Genomic DNA, 19464 nt, shown 5'->3' on the forward strand with positions numbered 1-19464 from the left:
TGTAAATTATTTCGTTGTGAACTTGCGGTGTCACATTTGACGCATAATTTAACCGGTAGTGTCCAAGGCCACATTGACCAACATATGACCTCTCTGTACGCCCGTTTGTGTGTGTGTTATTACCAGCGGATGACATTAGCTGGACTTCCAAGCCTCTCATCGGGCTCAGAGCACGGCTCTGGAAAGCAACACAGGGCTCCGAGTCGTTTCCCTAAGAAAATTGACTCGCCCTTCCACTTCCGTTTCTCATTCCTGGCAGAGACAGGATAGGACCGAAAGCTTTAAAAACAAGGAAGTTGTTGCCGTGCCAAGAATCGTGTCGTTTACTGGCACTTTCACAAGTCGGATGTCTCGTCTGTGTGAAAGTGTAGGGTAGTCGTCATCAGTGAGAGCGCTTTACTTGGAATCGATCAGCCTTGAGACGCCGGCCTGTTCCCTATGCTCCTTTACGGCTTCCCTGGCGATGAGGGCTCATATGGTTTCGTTTGTGCACTTATCATTCCTTCTCATTATTAAGAAGGTTAGCAACATTACCGGAAAAGAACCTTGGGGTTGTTCACGGGAGCTTTGAAACGCGATCTCCACAACACATTGTGTGAACGTTATCAATAAACTGAGTTTGCTTAGCACTCGAATCTGCGCTACTTCTGAGGACAGCACTGCTGTATCTACTAGAGATGCGGAACCCAATCCGCAACGGGTCACTAGCCAAGGAGGCATTGAAAATTGTGCAGCTTCACCGTGTCTAAACTCGCGGACAACTTTTTTTGGCAATGAAGCGAAGGCTACAGAGCCACAATGCAAGTATCCTACCGCTAATTAATGTAGTCCCACAATTGCGTCGGTATTTTCTGCGTGAGATATATAAAATGCTCCTCCATTTTCTACATGTAGCTTTTTGAGCCGGAACGCAGCGCACACAAGCGACATATTTGCATTTCTTTTACTTTATACGTTGTCACTTTGCGTTTTTGCGTGCGTGAAAAAAAGTCGCGCCTTTTACCCGTACTGTATACCTAAGACGCTAAGCAGCGTTTGCGTCGAAATGCAACGCTAGCCATCACTTTCCACGGCGTTACGAGACGCGCGCCAAACCTGCCTACTTCGCGTAGCAGTACATGTGCAGACGGTCCGCCCCCGTAGCTTTCCCTTCATTGCCAAGAAAAGTTGTCCGCGAGATTAGCCACTATTGTTGTTCCAGCGATTGTTGGTGTAAACGTAGGAAGGGAAGTTAAGTACTTTGAGCCAATTGTTTCAATCACCCGATTTCGTAGGAATTTGGCGATTGGATCGGAAACTCAGCTGACGCGTCGTCGCAGTTGTCCTGCGGTATCCGATTGTTTTGCTGCGCAGCGTCTGGATCCCGTTTTCTCGGAGCCCTTCTGTAAACAGAGCGCACTAAAAAGCGGCGACGAGTAGGCGAACACTCCTTGCTGGTCGTTTTAGAACGTGGGCAATTACACGCTCCAAGCGTCTCTGCCCGATCCGTGGGCACACTATTTTTAAATGGACGCCGCACTTGCAGAGAGAGAAAGACCGGGAAACAGCCGCCCGAGTCTCGTGCTGCGCGGTCGGTGAAAGTTTTCCTGCCTTTTTGGTTCTTGCACATAGTCTTTCGGCTTCAACTGTGTGTATAACAACGTCGGTGGTACGTGAAGTGGTTTGTAGCCTGGCTAGAAGTGTGCACCTGGGCATATTTCACCCCTGTGACTGGTACAATGGCTATTTCCGTAATTATCCCCCCCCCCCCCCCCCTACATTTACCAGCTCTGATTAGCGCTAAGTAATGTTGCTAAATTATTGCGAAAGATATCTGCTAGGATTACTAAATGTTGACTGGTGTAGGCTAGCCAACAGTGTCTTCATTCAATCCCGATACAGTGATTGTCTACTTAAATTTCCTTTTGTATTGGTAAATTAACACAACAAAACAACGAAGGACGCAACTGTGGATCGGCACAACATTGTATTCCAGAACAGCCTAAAAGTGACTAGAACTTGTAGATGGCACAAACCATACGTTTTGCACCACAGTGTCTTGCTGTACAACCGAAAACACACACAAAAATATTTAAGTAAGTGACGTCACATTGACCGTCACCGTTCTTTTGGCGCGAAATTCAAACATAAAAACGTTGACATTCAGTTTTACTTGTAATGACAAACCAGTTAACGCGAAATAAAACATCCTTTTTTCCTTATGAGATCCTTCATATGAAAGATGATGTAGCGCCCCTCTTTGTATGTACATTACATATAATCATTTGCTTCATATTAAAATAATGCCAGTACGCTTCTACAATGCCATTTGCATCTGACGGTAGTTGCGAAATGGGCGTGTCAAATAAGGATTTGCGCCATATAACTTGTTCACCTGTGAATGGGGCAGCACTACGTGGTCGTACCCCGAAACTGGCGAAAATACAGGGAGGCGCCTATTTTGACTGCTGTGTATTCCGTACGGGATCGAATGTGGTGTCGCAAGGTGCGATTTCGATCGGGATCGACCTTCTAGTCGCGATTGGCTTATTTCCGCAAGATGCCGAATGGAGCCACTCGCGATCGAAAGTGCCCATGTGACAGGTATAACACCGCAGTTACGCGTGACACGATCAGAGCTCTCGAACTCACCTCATCTAGTCAGCAAATTGTCTCGCAATGGCGGAGACAGTGATGAAGATTGGAGTTCCGGGGGAAAGGGGGGGGGGGGGGGGAAGTGAACGAAATGTCACCTAAGGTTGCCACTTGAAATAACGCCTTTCCCACATCCCTTATGTGGGTCAATTCTGAAGCGCATTTGACGTCAGGTTTCGAAAAAAACATATCGATAATGATTTCCACAATGAACAAAAAACCTGGACGCCGATTCTGAAATGTAGATTTTGTTCCACGGTTGTGTGGAACATGTGACCCCACGAAAAAAATGCTTCCAGTCCCGTCTCTGCAGCTTAAAACGGTTGCAGCAAGCGATTCACGCGCGTAATTTCGCGTTCTCAATTGTAATTAATTTCGTTGCGCTGTGTGTCGCAACATCGTTTCTCTTCGTAACAACCCTGGCACGGAACAAACACAGCCCTTGCCATGTCTGGCGCATGTCAGCATGGCACGCGCGTGTCTTTTCCAGCTGCCCTTGATTACTGGGACAGTTATCGAGTCGCCCATGAGATGGCCTTCGCGGGGCAGAGAGCGAGTTACGTAATTTAGCGCTTTCGTGGAACAGGATTATTGGAGCTTAAAATAAAGCGGTGGTTGTTTCCCGAGCGTCACGCCATATGACTAACTGTCGGGACAATACGACGATACGCTATCATATCTGGCACGCTTTTGGTGCTTATCAGGAGCTGTGGTGGGCGAGGCATCGGGATGTGGCACGGAGTCTTGTTTTCATTTCTGACTCAAGACAAACTATGCTTACTTGCACAATCGTACCACTTGTTGACTTTCCGATTTCGAAGGGAGCTGACTCAATCGGCTGTTATTTGACCGAGCTTAGCATTATGACTTCTCCGCTTTCTGAAACCGCACTGAAGAGAAAACACTAGGTCGGTTACAACTAACAAAGTACTCTTTCAAAACTTACATTTTCGTTCGCCTCGTGGTAAGAGGTTGATCGAAGAGCTAACTTGAAAGTTTTTATAAGTTTCGCGTCCGGCAGGCACATCGGCGTGACGTCACAAATGTAAAATTATTTTTGTCGTTTCCAGGCTGCTGTGGAATTTGCAGCGGTTTTGTCCAAATTATGACAGTGTAGGCCATCATATATATATATATATATATATAGGCGTCATCCATTCACGAGGATTACCAAATCAATCTCAATTAGTGCCGGCCAGTACTTTATGTTCGTGCGTGCGTTTGTATGTGTACGTGTATTATGCACGTGCAAAAGTGAAAAAATTCGGGAGGGGTGTTTGACCCTCCCCCCCCCACCCCCACCCACCTTAGCGTTATGTGCGTGATTCGTACCAACTTACACATGTTATTAAAGTTTTCGATTCTGAAATGCGGTGCTAGAAAGTTCCGCTTGAACTTTTCTGTCATTGACATTAGCTGCATGTTCGCCTCCCTCTCCATTTACATCATGTGCCTGGAAAACCCTGCGCGATCGTTAATTGGGGAGTGCTTGATAGCTTAGGTGAGGAAACTACGCTTGCACACATCCTGAATGTCTCGTCTAACAATGCGCGAATGTGCCTTCTATGCGCTTTCGTCCTCGAGGTGGATGATCCTCCCACTCTTCGTTGCCACCGTGCAGTTTTCTGTGACTGCTTAGCTGATAGTCGCGGCGCTACTTCGCTGTTATTGTACTGTGTCCGTCCACCGCTGGCGCTATGAGAAAAAAAAAAAAAAAATCTACGCAGGATCTTCTTCAGGAGCTTTCTTAACTGATGCGTAAGCGTAGATCATGATGAAAGCGTTTATTGAAAAAAAAAAAAGAAAAGGAATAATGAAGAGTTCTATTGTGAATGCGTCCTTGCCTAGAACGCTGTTTTCAGGCGTCTTCTTTCCAGCGTTCTTTAGCGTCTGGCCCCGCAAAAGGTGACCCGCGATCCCCGGAAGGCACATTCGGGGTCAAATTTTCACAAGTCGGAATTTTCCTGATTCGTACACGCTGTCCTACAGAGGGCTTTTATTCCACTACCGCGAATTTCCACTAAACCTTCATAGGAAATGTTTTTTTTACATTGTTTTGCGTTGCGGGTACAGTGCATTGATATATGCATATTCAAGCGTGGGTGTGTAGACAAGTGGCCAAGACACTCTCGTTCGTATCATGGAGGCCCCGGGTTCGAACCTGGCTCCGGCAAGAAAATTTATATGGCGGTGATCGTTCTACCTGGCAGAGGAGTTATCTCGTTTAGTCGGCATAGAAATGGTCACGCAATAAAAAATAATCATCGCGTCGAGTTTTAACAACGATATAATAATTTGTGGGGCATTACGTGCCAAGACCATGATATGATTACGAGATTCGCCGTAGTGGAGGGCTCCGAAAATTTCGACCATCGCACAGCACACATGCCTCTAGCATTTCGCCACCATCGAAATGCGACCATCTGGCAAACAACTACGGCTGTTAAGCATTTAGCGCGGATTCTACCACAGCAGAGCTATCGCTCCAGCGCATTTCTCGACGTAAGTTATCGAGGACGTTGCGAAAGGAACGCTTTACGCTGGTAGTTTGTGAACCACTGCGCAGTGCGACTGCGTGAGTCGGAACGCGACAGTGTGCGAGCATTCGTTTCGTCCACCGCGACTTCTTTCTCCACCATCGCCATTCCTGGCACAGGTCGCATGGCCTGCCAACCGAAAGCCTATTTTATCGTAGCCTCTTATTTCATTATCGCGTGTAATCTCGAGATAACGAAGTACAGCGCTTCCGGCTTTACCGGCCTGCTCGTCGATGGGCGTCTTGTCGCATTGACGTCTTTCTTCCCTGGGCTATCGCGGTAAACAAAGACTGCAAATTTCCCGGACAGGATGCGCGTGTAGTACGACGTCGTCGCCGTGTCCGTTGAGGTGCAGGCGGTTTCCTCGCGCGCCGCTACATGTCGGTGCAGGCACCGAGCGAGGCGAGGCACGTGATCCGTGCATCCTATCCCACTTTTGCCTTTTGCGAAGGCGTGGGCGTACAGCGGGGTTGGGACGCGAAGCGCGGCATATACCCTTTTTTTTTTTTTTGTCGTTCTCAGGCTGCTCGGCTGCGGTAGTGGGCACGGTCTGCCCGATCACGCCTCGAACAATGCCGGCCCGCGAGGGCGAGAGAGAGGCCGGTTGACGACTTCCTGAGGTGAACTCCCCCCTTCCATCGTGCCCGTTGACGCGACCGCCACCACCAGCATCATTTTTTGAGAGAGAGGGAATCGAACGGAGCCGGTTGGGCATCGCTAGAACAGCTGTGCGAACTAGTTGGGCGCACGGGCTGTTTTGGCGAGCCACCTTCCCCGAAGTTTGCGTGCTCGAACGAACGGGTCGCCCTGGTTGACCGCGGAACGGGTTCCGTTCGCGAACGGTGCTCGTGTTATGTATATTTACTTTTAATTGCTCGTTTTCGTATATAGACGGATTCAACCCCTGTTCTATAATACTGTCGAAACGACCAGTGACATTTGTATGGCATGATATGCATTTTATTTAATCAAGCGTGACTGGTAGGAAAGTAAGGCTAGGTTAATGAATACCAACTGATAATGACGCCAAGGAAGGTGTAGGGAATGTTAACTGTACCGTTTTAACTGTATTGTAGTAATTGCGATATAAATGTGAAGAAAGTGGACGTAGCAAAGCGGACTAACACTCCCACGTTTGCATGCAAATAAAGGGGACAAGAGGGTGACCATCGCCGTAGCTCATTGGTAGAGCATCAGGCGCATTATCTGAAGGTCGCAGGTTCAGTCCCTGCCAGCGGCAAGTTGTCTTTTCGTCCACTTTATTTTTTCACATTTATATCGTAATTACTGTACAATACAGTTAAAACAGTACAATTAACGTCTCCTATACCTTCCTTGGTGTCATTATCTGTTAGTTTTCATTAAGGTTATATTAACAACGGAACAAGCCCTTCAAATTCTCTTCTTTGAAGACTAGATTGTCCTTCAGTGCAACCAAGCACTTTTCCAGGTTTCTGGTTTTGGGCAGTAGTCAACCAACTGGCCGTAAGGGTGGATTATAGGCATATATCCCCTTAATTTTAGTTTGCAGGTAGTACACATATACACACAGACACACCAACATACATATAGGGATGTCACCCCCTCTCCATCCCACACTTAAAATGCTGGCCACACTCCTGATACACACACACATGCACATATGCACGCACACACACCTCTATATATATATCCAGCAAACACATCGGCAGCAGATGTTTAAGACATGAAGGGTGCAATGTGCAGATTCGATCGCATTGTCAGTTTCCAATAATGTGTATGAGTGGAAACATTGATGAATAGCTTTCTATAGAAGGTTTGTCATCAGTCATTTCACTGGCCACACTTCTTGAGCCTAAGCACTGCTGGCTCATTTGATTTCGCTAGTGAAACCTCAAGCGGAATTTCACAGTATAACAGGATTTGGCCGAACCATGAAAATTAGCCCCTGAAAGAAGTATGCATACGTGAATAACTAGCCATGAAATTTTATTATTCTCAGTTTTACACACCTGTACAAATAGATTCCTAGATTAGAGGTACTGTGCATGGCGTTGTAGTTTTGTGGGGTTTTTTCTTCAAGCACTCTTGTATAGTAGAAATGCAATGGAGGACCTGGCAAGTTCCGAATTATTTTTACTTTTGGCAAAACAGATATTGCATGGTAGTTTTATACCAGTTCTTACTACGTACTCTAAAAAATTTTCAGAGACCACATTAAATTTTCTTTGGCAGGCAAACTCGAGATATGGCAGAACAGTTTTTTCAGTGCATAGAACTGAATGGACATTTAAAGGGAATATTGGCAGGCATGCACTGTTTTGAAGTATTTTTTGGACATATGCATTTCATGACCTTTCTGTCCTCTTTACGGAATGAAGGTGTAGCTCGCAAGGGGCAGTGTCATGTTTGCATTCCAGTTTTTGTTTTACTGCCTTAGCTTCATCATAGGCTGACTGCCTTAGAATGAAAGCATGCGTATATTGAACATTACCCTGTACAATGTTTGTGTTCTCTTTACAGCAAAGAGACTTAATAGGTTTGTACGACACTATGAGCCTTTGATGTACAATCATGATGATGTCCATGAACGACACATGCGCATCAAAAGGTCTCCACAAGACCGAGACGCAGCACTTCACCTCAAGTTTTACGCACATAACAGGTAGGACCGGCTCAGGAAGCCCTCTCTTCCATATATGCTGCTGTCCTCATACCTGTTGCAGCACTTCTTGTTATCGCCAGTGATTCTTTGCAGAAAGATTATGTGCAGCAAGCCCACTAACAGTGTTTTGCATGTAGTTATTGAACAGACACCTTTTTATGACTGTTTGCAATATCTTGTTCACTACATGTGTATTCCCGCCCATCATGTAACACCCCCCCCCCCCTTCTCCTCCTTTAGAGGGTCCTTAAGGTGATAAAATGAAAATGAAATTGTGTGCTTGCACACATTCACTGTTTGAATTTTTGACCATAGCTTTGTATTCTGCTTAATCTGATTTAAGTGTTTTTGGTTTTACGTAATAAATTGATTTCAGGAAGGAGCTTCGAGAGCCATTGATACCAATGTGCATATTGAGGGCAGCATTCTGACGTAATGCATCTTGCAACGTCCTCGTTGTATGTATTGTAGGTGCCTGTTATCTTCGTATAGAAAAATGCTACTTGTGAATTCACATTTGTAGAAAGTCGAAGGCTTTGCATATCGATAAAAAGTTACCGAGCGCAAGAAAAGACTCAACACACAAGGAAGATACGCAGCGGACAAGTGCTTATCCCTTGTGTATCTTCCTTGTGTGTCGTGTCTTTTCTTGCACTCAGTAACTTTTTATCATTATGCACCAACTAGGCCCTCAAAAAGTCCTTTGCATATCACTCTTCTTACAGCAACCACCAATTTATTTTGTATGCAGACTTGGACATTAAAGGGGTCATGAACCACTTTTCCAAGTAATGATCTAATGGCCTCAGTATCGGAGTGTACTGCCTCCCGAATCGATTGCCGCAAAAATTTCTCGAATCCGTCAAGAATCAGCGGAGTTACGGGGGTTTGGCGCACGCTCCCAGCGCTTTCTCTCTTTTCTCGTGCCGACGAGCGCACTGGAAGCTAGACAGGGAGGGATGGCATGGGGGAAAGAAGTTACGCCAGCGCGCGTCATGAAACGCGATCGCTCTCCCGCTGTGATTCGCTTGCGCGAGTGCGGCGCCGGCAAGTGGCGGCATTCCGCGGCAAGAAGCGCATCTGATCCGAACGCCGCTCTCGATTTACGTCGGCTATCGGCCAATAAGCATGCTATGTCTTTGCGACGTACAGCGGACAGACGCCCCGCCCACCGACGAGAGTGAGAACCGGCCTCTGTTTGAAAAGAGGGTGCCTGGGGAAACGGCAACTTCGCGCTCCGCTTGTGGCCATTACGCGGCGTGCACGACTGTAATATTTGGCAGAGCAGTTCATAGCCGTGTCAGCTTTCCGCAGGATGTGTTTTTTCAATCAGCCCAAGGGGTGCTTCATGACCCCTTTAATGTTAAATGCGCCTTTGCTTAGAAGCACAGCTATACTGCTTGACAAAGGTTGATGTTCAACCTTTTCATTGTATATTTATAGCATAAAAAGACAAGGACAAAAAGTAAGCAATGCTTTAAGAGAGTGATGAATTGGGCTAATTGGTGGCTGTTCATGGTTCATGATGTTCATGGTTGTCAATGTGTTCCTGTCTCGTCCCCATTCATTAGCACACAGCGCAACAAGAAAGCATGAGCAATGCTTGTTAGTACAGGTGGTCTGTTGCACTGTACACCTGTGAAGCTGCACTGCTTGTTGATTAACATGGTGTGCATTGCTTGATTTTTCAGACATTTCCATTTAAGGCTAAAACGCGACGCATCAGTATTCAGCAATGACCTTGTGATAGAAGCACATGACAGGAGACCGCTGGACGTAGACCTGTCACACATTTACTCTGGGCATTTAGTAGGTGAGTGTAAGCACTTTCACGACATACTCAGCCTCTGCTGGGCCTGCATACCAGCTTCTTGCATATTTTTGTGCCACGTAAAATCCTTTATCACTTCGCTTAACTAGTTTTGCTCTTCTTCCAGGGGAGCCAACAAGTCATGTATTTGGGGCTCTACATGATGGCGTTTTCGAGGGACGCATCGAGACAACAAAGGGCCACTATTACGCGGAGCGGGCCAACAAATACTTTACCGATGAACGTCCATACCACTCTATCATGTATGCTGCCAGCGATGTCGAGCTTCCAGACCACGAGAATGACACCGCTCGGCCTGGCTGTGGCATCACGGAGGACGTGCGGCAATGGATGGACAGAGTTGCCAACAGCGCTGTGCCAGATACGGCTGTGAGTTGCCTGCCATGTCTGTATTGCTTCAGTGCTTCTAAAGGCCGGATCCATCTCAATCGGCAGTTAGCTGTCGGTGTGAATCCTGGGAGTGCTGGGCTCTGTTTTCAACCCAGCCTTGAATTTTAATCTCCTGGTTCCAAGTTACAGAGCAAGCGTCTTGTCTTCATGACTGGAAGTTGTGTTAATGGAGTAGTATTTATGTTTTCTGGCAGTGGTTTTCGTGATCTTGAGCAATTGCTGCATGAAAGGTTGGCCCACTACAGCATGCTGTCTGGGTGCCAACAGTGACATTTACTTGCTCCATACACTAACAGTGGCATTGTGCAGAAATGAGCTGTGTAAGAATAGTGTGCTGGCATGTGTGTTGCTTTGTAGAAAGGAGTTGGATGTTCAGGTATCTTTTTTTTTTTGAGGTTGCTGTATACTTGAATGCAACATAATTTTCTTGTTTGTTGCCCTTGCCGCATGTTGTTACTATTGTTTGAGAACACAAATAACATTCATTCAGACCAGTCAGCCACTTTGACCTTTTACAGCTATACCAATTTACGGGCACTCAAGCCTTATTCGCTCTGATAGTAGCACTGCCATTCTGCTGTCCTGGTATGAAAGCACATGCCAGCTTCGTGCATGCAGGAGTCAAAAGGTCACGAGAGATGGACAGTGCATTTGGTTCATATTCGGAAGCAATGAACCTAAGTGGCAGACCGCAGGCCCTACTCAGTTGTCTCTGTAATGCTGCTGCGGCAGTAGTCGCTCTTCCACTGATGGCATGAGCATTGTGTGTAGAAACACCAGCATTCATTCTGAGTACCAGTGTGCGAACAGCGGTGCGAGTGTAACACACTTCATTTCAAGCTGCTAGAACGCTAGCAGTTTCCTTCTTCATCTCATGCACTATTCAGCTGGGATGTCCATAGCACCAGTGTCAGTTCCAGCATCGTGAAATACCAAATATCTACTTGGGAACTGTTTCTGCTGCACAGCAGAAGTTGCTTCGTGTGCTGTGTTGCACCAACATATTGCTCCTGCGTAGCTTTTAGCATGGACTGTAGAGCCTTAGCACGAAATGCTAATCCTTGCTTTTAGTGCTTCATTATTCATGTGGCACTGCCAGACTCATTTATGGACCACTCTATTTGTGAGAGAAAAACTATGATAGGCTGTCAGAGTGGAAAAGATGATAACGTGAACTAATGACACTCGGAAAAGAGTACCAGGTTGTTGAACTTCTGATGTCCTCACCTTTGTAACTTGTGCTCTTGGTGAGCAGAAACAGCTGCACGTACGTGTAGTGTTCTAACAGCATTCCAATGTGCAGGGTGTATTTCCACGTGTTCAAGTACAGGCTGTGAAAGTGGTGCTTGCATTGTTGCAGTTATTATCCAGAAAATGTGCAGAGTACTGACCTATATTTTCTCGTGACCTTCTTACAGGAGGGTGGCTGGAGCAAGCCAAGGCGTGCTGTGCGCTCTCCGAGCGAGGAGCGGCACCACCATTTTTCAGAGGCACCGCAAGCCAAGTACCTGCGGTCAGCAGGCGGCCTGCATCTGGGCACTGGAGGGACCAGCTACCTGCCCAAGAGGCGCGTCTGCAACCTGTTTGTGCAGACAGACACCTTCCTCTGGGACCACATCACAAGCACGGGCAGGGACCCTGTCAAGGCGCGTGAGGAGATCTCCTCTCTCATAGCCCAACACGTTGAAGCTGCCAGCCGCATCTACCGGAGCACAAACTTCAATGGCATTCGGGATATCAAGTTCGCCGTGCAAAGGATACGGGTGTGTGATGAACGGGTTTGCATTACTACAAAGTTTTCACATGTTGGTAGAGCTGTGCGAATAGCAAAATTTTGGGTGCGAAGCGAATTCGAATAATAAAGATTGAGTGCGAATCGAATCGAATAATTTCGAATAATTTTAGAATATTTCTCAAACATTTTTCGAATAATTCGAAGTGAAATTACAGAAAAAGTTGCAGAGAATCCCCAAGTATGTTCTTGTGAGATAGCAACATGAAAGTGTTTCTTTTCACTAGGTTGATGAAGCGCTGGTGGGGTCATATTTCATAGTTGTCTTTCTTATCAAGAGTGAGGCAATGTAGAGGCCGAATTGTATTTATGTACATGATTTGGTGCAACCAAAGTGTTGCCGACAACATTTTACACGTGATAGGCAGATATGCCATTTCCTCGGCCTCTCCTCTTTCAACTGCTGTGGAAGGCCAACTGATGTGGCGGACAAGGGTGTGCTCCCTTCAAGTCCAGAGTTCCAAATCTGCCTCTTAGACGTCGATATATAAGAACATCTGAAATTTTGGATGCTGAAAAGCTTCGGCGTCCGATTTTTCGGACTTCCTGCCCAAATTTCAGGTCCAAAACAGCATTAATTGAGCCCCCAACTCTGCCACATCTCTCATCTCCATATTGGAACCAGCGTTTTCTTGAGTTTATACGTTTGCGACTGTAGCGGAGCTTGAAAGGCAGCTTTGCCGCAATACGGGGGTGTGATGAGGTGAAGCATACTGAAATCTAGGGACCACTTCCAAACGGACGTCTGTCTCTTGGCTAAGTTCAACCGTAACGGACCTTGAAAGGCAGCTTTGCCGCAATACGGGGGTGTGAGGAGGTGAAGCATATTGAAAATCAAGGGACCACTTCCAATCAGACGTTGACTGTCTCTTGCCTAAGTTCGACCGTAACGGAGCTTGAAAGGCAGCTATGCCGCAATACGGGGGTGTGATAAGGTGAAGCATATTGAAAATCTAGGGACCACTTTCAACCGGACTTTCTTTCTTGGCTAAGTTCGACCGTAACGGAGCTTGAAAGGCAGCTTTGCCGCAATACGAGAGTGTAATTAGGTGAAGCATATTAAAAATCTGAAGGGGTCACTTTCAATTGGACGTTGACTGCATTTGTCTTTGGGAAGTTTGAATAGTTCGAATAGTAAAATTTCAGTGCGAATCGAATCGAATAGCAAACACTATTTGAAAAATATTCGAAATTTCGAATATTCGCACACCCCTACTTGTTGGTGTACATTTGGTCAGAGGAGGAACAAATGGGTGCAGTCATGTTGGTGACATCATCTTGTGGCACAGTTTAAAAGGGCAAGTCTGTCAATTTTTTGATTTCCACCGATCTCAGTAAAATTTTCAGTATAGTATATTCTCTTTGGTGCTCCAATGATCCGTGCGAAATTGTACAACTGCAAGTCATTTAGCTTTCCTGAAAACGAATTTTAAGTATTGGTAGTGAGTTCCTGAATGATGCCTTTGTATGCTGGCCACCCTGCGTTTGTGACGTAGCCTACATCACTACCGCCCTGAGCAGGCGGTCAAAACAAACAGCTATGATTCAGAGCTGAAATTGTCACAGATATCGCCACTGTCAAGTGCGAAGAAGCTGGCATAGCTTGATGGATTTTCGGATGATATCACCCCTTTTTCTTTTCTGGCATCAGCACTCTGTGCACTATGGTTACATTATGATGGGGCATGTTGTAAAATCGTCGTAGATGTTGCACGAAGCCGCTGCCTATTTCAGTTTCGGTTTCTACAGATTGTTTTTCACTTATTCAAGATTGTTTTTAAGCAAATTGGACCATTCTGTCACAGGACTGCCAATACCATTCAAAAGCAACAATATCATAATATGGTTAAAAGAATGCTGGAGATCCCCTTTAAGTATTAAGTAGAGAAAACAGCTATTATTGCAGTAAGAAGTCATATTCAGCTTATGTGCCAGTGTAAGGCATTAAGGGTGGAATCTTCTATGCATTCGGTCTTTGCTCGGTTTTCGAACATTCGGTTTCCACTTACGCACTTGGCCAGCTCTCATCATTCAGCACCTGGCTTCTGGCCACTTGCTTGAGGGGAGAAAATTTGACAAATATCGAATGTGTGCAAGGTACTGCCCAGCTGTGTCGCAGTTAACATGCAGTTCCTTTTGCTTTATGTTGTTTCAGCTGGAATACCCGCATAACGCATAAATTGTTTTATGGGTTGTTCTTAAAAAAAAAGCATCACAAAATTTTGCTAACAGCATTGCTGGTGACCATGCTTCCCATTGCTCGCTATTTCCACACCCGCTATTTTCTCCATAGTATACAGAAAAACTCAACCTGTCTACAGCATGCCTGGAATAGCTGAACCTCATTAAAATGTTTATGTAACATCTAAAACAGAAATGTGTTTTCATTACTGAATATTTGTTGTGAGAATTTGCAAGGGAATCGATACAACATGTTTGCATTCTTTTAATTTTTTTATTCACTGTAAGCATGCACAGCTATTGGGAACCACCACAGTCACAGGAATTGCTGTACAAAATTGCGCACTACCAAGTCAGCGGTCTTATCCTCAAGGTGACCTCGCACTTGCCATGGCTGTCGTGCTCCTTTTGTCGAGTAACGAAAGCGTACAGTAATTTTAACTTTTACACATCACGATTCAAATGTTTGAAAGACAATTTCATAATGTCACGATGACTGTGCTTATGAACAGCATCGCTCCACTTTAGGCACACACAGCATCGCAATATTCCTATCACTGACTTCTAAAGGCATTTAAACATGAATAGCAGTGATTCCACTCCTGCGCCAACTGCGCCAAAGTGCCCCTATTTGGATATACTGTGCCATCCTTATAAAATCAGCGTAATTTGCGCCAAACTGCTCCAGAGTCTCGTGTTTGACGGTGTCTATCATCGGAAATCGCACTGCCGGCACGTCAAAACGTGCAGCTTTATCTTGGCGCCAGCAAAGCCACAGCCATGGACCAATGACTGTTCCATAGATGTATTAGCGCTCACGTGTCCATTGCGATTCAGCCACGACTCCATGAATGATGTTGACACAGATTCTGTTGTGCAAGTTGGCTCGACGGCAAAATGAGCTCCCCGCAGAAGCTCATGACTCCTACGCCAATGTATGGCAATCCAGTGTGGCGGCAATTCATTGGCTGACATCGTCTGTTCTAAAAATGCTGGTAGCTCGGGTCAGGTGCTGCATGGCATGTAGTTAAGGCAATACAGTAAAAGCTCGTTAATTCGGATTTCTAGGGACCGGAAAAAATGTCCGAATTAACCGAATGTCCGAATTATCGAATGGCCGAAATAAACACAATAAATGCACGAGTTTTTTCAACATACCTTTACTTAACAAAGTAATCGCGGATGCTTGTCTGTTTTCGAGCAGAAATTCGCGCGGACACAATTTTTCTGAGCCCTTCAAGGTGCTCAGCAGCTCGCATGATGTCTGCAGTACTGAAAAGTTTCACCCGTCATCCACGCTTTTCGGTTGGCACGGTAATCCACGGGAAGATTGTTGATGTTCTTAAAGCAGCGTGGCCTTTGAACCTTTCCGATAACGAGAAGCGGAAAGCGCTCTGTTCCCGTCACGTTGGGGGATAAAAGTACGGTTACTCGTTCCTTGCTTATTGCCGCCGATTGAAGGATCCCCTTTCATCACTCTTCATCACTTCTTGTCGGGAGAGCCCGTTATTCAGGGCACGCAAAATTTCTACTTTGGTGGTGAAGTCCTTGGCCTCGTACTTGGGCCGCTTCGCCGGCGTAGCCATCGGCGGAGAGTGCGGTCGCACGAGAAGTCAGCACAAAAGCACCAGCAACGATCAAGCTAAAGGAGCCGTACTGAAACGTTCCTCGATAAATCGGCGATCAACGATGCAGCACACCAATGGGAACAAAGCAACATAACCCACACGCGAAAAAAAGGCGTTCAATCAGTCTCAATCCAAGCAAAGTCGATAATTGATGTCCATGGCGATGCTGCGTTTGAGCTTCACTTTTGTTCCGAATTGTTCTTTTTGCGTTTTTGAGCCTCGCCAGCGGCCCGAAAGTCGCCGAATTATCCGATTTGCGGTCAAATCTGTCCGAAATAAGGAACGCCCAGTCTCCTAGAGTGGTGCGTATATTTACAGGGACCAGATGACGTGTCCGAATTAACCGATTTTCCGAATTAACGAGAGTCGAATTAACGAGCTTTTACTGTATTCAATAATCAATACGATCGACTGATTAGAATAAGAGGCTGGCTTTCGCCTTGGGGAAGGCAGGAGAAGGGACCTTGTGCATCGGAAGCATGGGAAGGCAGTGTGAATACGAAGATGCACTTGCCCCCCCCCCCCCCTCCCCAATACTCACGCTGCAGTCCAACACGAGTTGACAAAATCCTGCTGACGCCCATGCTTTGATGTACTGTTGTCTGTCGCGGCGTTTGTGTGTTGCTTCTGCTGATTGTAAGTGCTACATTGTAAGCGCTATTAGCATAAAGATTATACGTTTATGGCAGGATTTCTGTGCTTTGGTGACCACCCACTTGTATTTAGAGTTTTATCTTATAATATACAATTTTATTGATCCAGTATTCAGTTTATTTGCTTGTGTTGGAAAAAATATCGAGTGAAATAAGGAGTGCTCTGGAGAGTATTTTCTCCATGAGATTTACGACGAATTGAGACACAGTTAAACTTGATTTAAAGAAGTGATGATCGCGCTTGCATTATTTCTTTAAATCGAGAATTTCGTAAAACCGAGAATGGGATTTTTTGATCTTTCGAAATCTAAAGACGTAACATAGCGTCACCCATAAGCTACCACGTCATCGCTTTTGCCGGCAACCCATGGCTGCGTGTCTGAAGAGTTCGCGAGGGTGACCCAGACATAAGGGACACCATGTCTGCCAATGCAGCTATGACGGGCTACCAATACACGACGACATAGAGAACGAATGCAGTGATTGTGCGAGCAGGCCAAGCGAGAAAGTTGACGGGAGATGATCAGTGTTATCTGTCGCATAAACTATGAAATGACCAAAGCAACCACCACTGTCTCTCGCAAATTCCAGTATGTAACAGCACTACCGACTACCGAACCCATTGTTCCGTGCATGGGCGCCGTGTGAAGCCTCGTCGATGTGAAGCTAGGGCCGTAACTATTAGTTGTTTTAATACGATAGCATTAGATCACATGCTTGAATAAAAATTTCTCTGTCAGGTAATTAGAGGGAAAATCATCGCTTATTCATTCAGTGATTTCAGGAAACACTTCGTTAATTCTGGTTTGGTGGCCAAATTAGTTCGTTAATTCGGGTTGATGAGAACACTGAACCCTATGGGCATTTGCTGGGGAATTGATTTTTTTTTTTTTTTTAGATCAGGAATGGAACTTTGTCAAATTGGGTTTCGTTAGATTGACTTTTAACTATGTTTATGCAGCGCATCACAAACAAGGAGTTCATAATAATTGTTCAGGTGTCTGAATGTGAATGCATCTTGCTTCTCCACTGTACTCCAGAATGTGAAATTAGCTGCTCCAGGGTGCTCCCATATGCAAAATTACCTGCTTCCAAGTGCCCCAACATGGAAATTTTTGCTGCTCCAAGAAATAGCTCCAAATCAGAAGCACTCGGTAACATCACTGGAATAGGAGCAACCATACTACTATCTTCGTCACTGTACCCTGTGAATCACTATTCCATTGTTGACTTCTGAGGAAACAGTGACTCTATTGACTGTAGCCAATTGATTGTTTTCTCTGTGTGAATGCTGAAATTGAGTGACAGTATTTCCAGCGCTATGTGATGTTTCCCATCCTCAATTAAAGTCATGATGTTCATTCTCTTCATTTCCTTAATGATAAAAGCACATTATTGTAAAGAGGGAAGCTTGGAGTTTTGCGGTACTCTGGAAAAGCTGTTGTGGTTTCCCAAGGCCAGAAAGTTTGAGAACTCCTTCACCTGAAAGTAACTTGCCCTCTACTGCTAGCTCAGCTCACTCTGTGCATTCAGTTGCTATGAAATCTGGTGTTTGTGCAGTTGTATTATATCTCACATGCTTGAGGCTCACTACATGTTCATGACAGCTTGTCAGTCACAATGGACTCTGTGTTTATGTGGCCCATTTTTTGCAGATCAATGACAGCTCAGCTTGTTACGATGAAAGACATCGTCGGTCAAATCCGTTCTGTGCGGGCAACCTGGATGCATCCAACTTCTTGAACCTCAACTCCTTATCCAACCACGATGACTTCTGCCTGGCCTATGTGTGGACCTTCAGGGATTTCCAGCACGGCACCTTGGGTCTGGCCTGGGTGGCATCAGTTAATGGTAGGACTCAATGTACTATCGTCGTTCACACATTCTGAAACGCATCTAACATCACAGCTTTAGCACTTTCATGCACGGAGCTTCATTTTTAGGGACAAATGTAAATGCTATTAGGAAGAAGCGGGGCCAGATGAAGAAAGGACTGCTGAATAAGGTTTTACTGAAGACGAAAACGTTCACTTGCACGACCACCATAACTGAGTGGGTCCCCAGGAGACTTGTGAAACGCTGAAAAAGAACACTCATTTTTTCAAATAGAGACCAGCGTTGTAATGTCTGTGCACTTGCTCTGCACTTTACAATAATATTTTCCTCCTCACCATCCTGACTTTCAGGCATATGGCATGCGCCATAACTGTTGCGAAGTTATCGCAAAGGGTTCTTGGACAGAGCTTGTAACCCTTTGAGGGTCAAATACGTACATGTGTAGTACTCACGGATTCAAACGCAACATCAAAATTTTTTGTATAACGACTTTTATGCGCAATTGTTCAAGATAACTATGTCATGTCACGACAAATCTGTTCTCTAAAGATAATGTTGGCTTTGATCTACGTGTTCTAGTCGAAATTACGCCAATATCACCCGAACTGAAGACGGTAGAAACAAAAACATCTGCATTACTTAGCCCTAAATTGTTCTTTTTCAATCCGTGAGTACTGTACGTCATCTGCTAACAGCCACAAGACTGTCAAAGATGTACATGTACGTCATTGCATGTGTGTTTAAAATGCATGCCTTTTTCGATCATTTCTCTAGCTTGGCATGTGCTGCCACACTGTGGGAATACATGGAATTTTTTTCTTGGGCCGATGTCTCAGTTTTTTTCTATGCCTTACTACAGTGGTGCGCCGGCTAGTTTCGCTTTCGTTCTTTGGCCGGTTCCCCCTTGTCGCACCTGCAAAACTGATCTTTCCGGTTTAGAACCTTTCAAAAGGTGACCGTTTTGTTACTGTCTTGTTTATTGCTCCCCGGTACGCGGTTACGCCTGTTTCCGTGCCGCCGCTGACTGACACCAACGATGCCGCTGTGGTTGTTTTCCTGTTTTGGGGACTCACAAAAACCATTTCCGTGTCATTGGCGATAAGACAAATGACTATTATAGGTTTCGCTCTTGCTTTTACTTTCCAGACGCGCTCACAACTACGCATTTTTCTTCAGTGCGCTCACAACTACGCAGTTTTCTTCAGTGCGCTCACCCGCGCAGTTTGCTTGCGCTATGGAAGTGCGCGCCAGTTTCTCTGCCGCAAGTCAGTCTAGCGGCGATTCGGAGGCATCCCCACTTGACTGCTGAATCAGAATCTGATTCAGTAAATGTCAACC

The 19464-nt window shown here is 45.6% G+C and overlaps 1 protein-coding gene across 1 annotated transcript in view; it reads left to right on the forward strand.

The window, feature by feature from the left end:
* The window catches only part of LOC119393264 (disintegrin and metalloproteinase domain-containing protein 10), a 50491-nt gene that overhangs the window by 1055 nt on the left and 29972 nt on the right, over positions 1–19464 (forward strand). Inside the window, exons 2-6 of the mRNA XM_037660196.2 lie at positions 7674–7815; positions 9507–9628; positions 9753–10015; positions 11455–11799; positions 17946–18141. Of these exons, the coding sequence (XP_037516124.1) occupies positions 7674–7815; positions 9507–9628; positions 9753–10015; positions 11455–11799; positions 17946–18141 (1068 nt within the window). The remainder of the gene's footprint in view (positions 1–7673; positions 7816–9506; positions 9629–9752; positions 10016–11454; positions 11800–17945; positions 18142–19464) is intronic.

This window comes from Rhipicephalus sanguineus, chromosome 5 (assembly GCF_013339695.2).
Source record: "Rhipicephalus sanguineus isolate Rsan-2018 chromosome 5, BIME_Rsan_1.4, whole genome shotgun sequence".
NCBI classification, from domain to species: domain Eukaryota; kingdom Metazoa; phylum Arthropoda; class Arachnida; order Ixodida; family Ixodidae; genus Rhipicephalus; species Rhipicephalus sanguineus.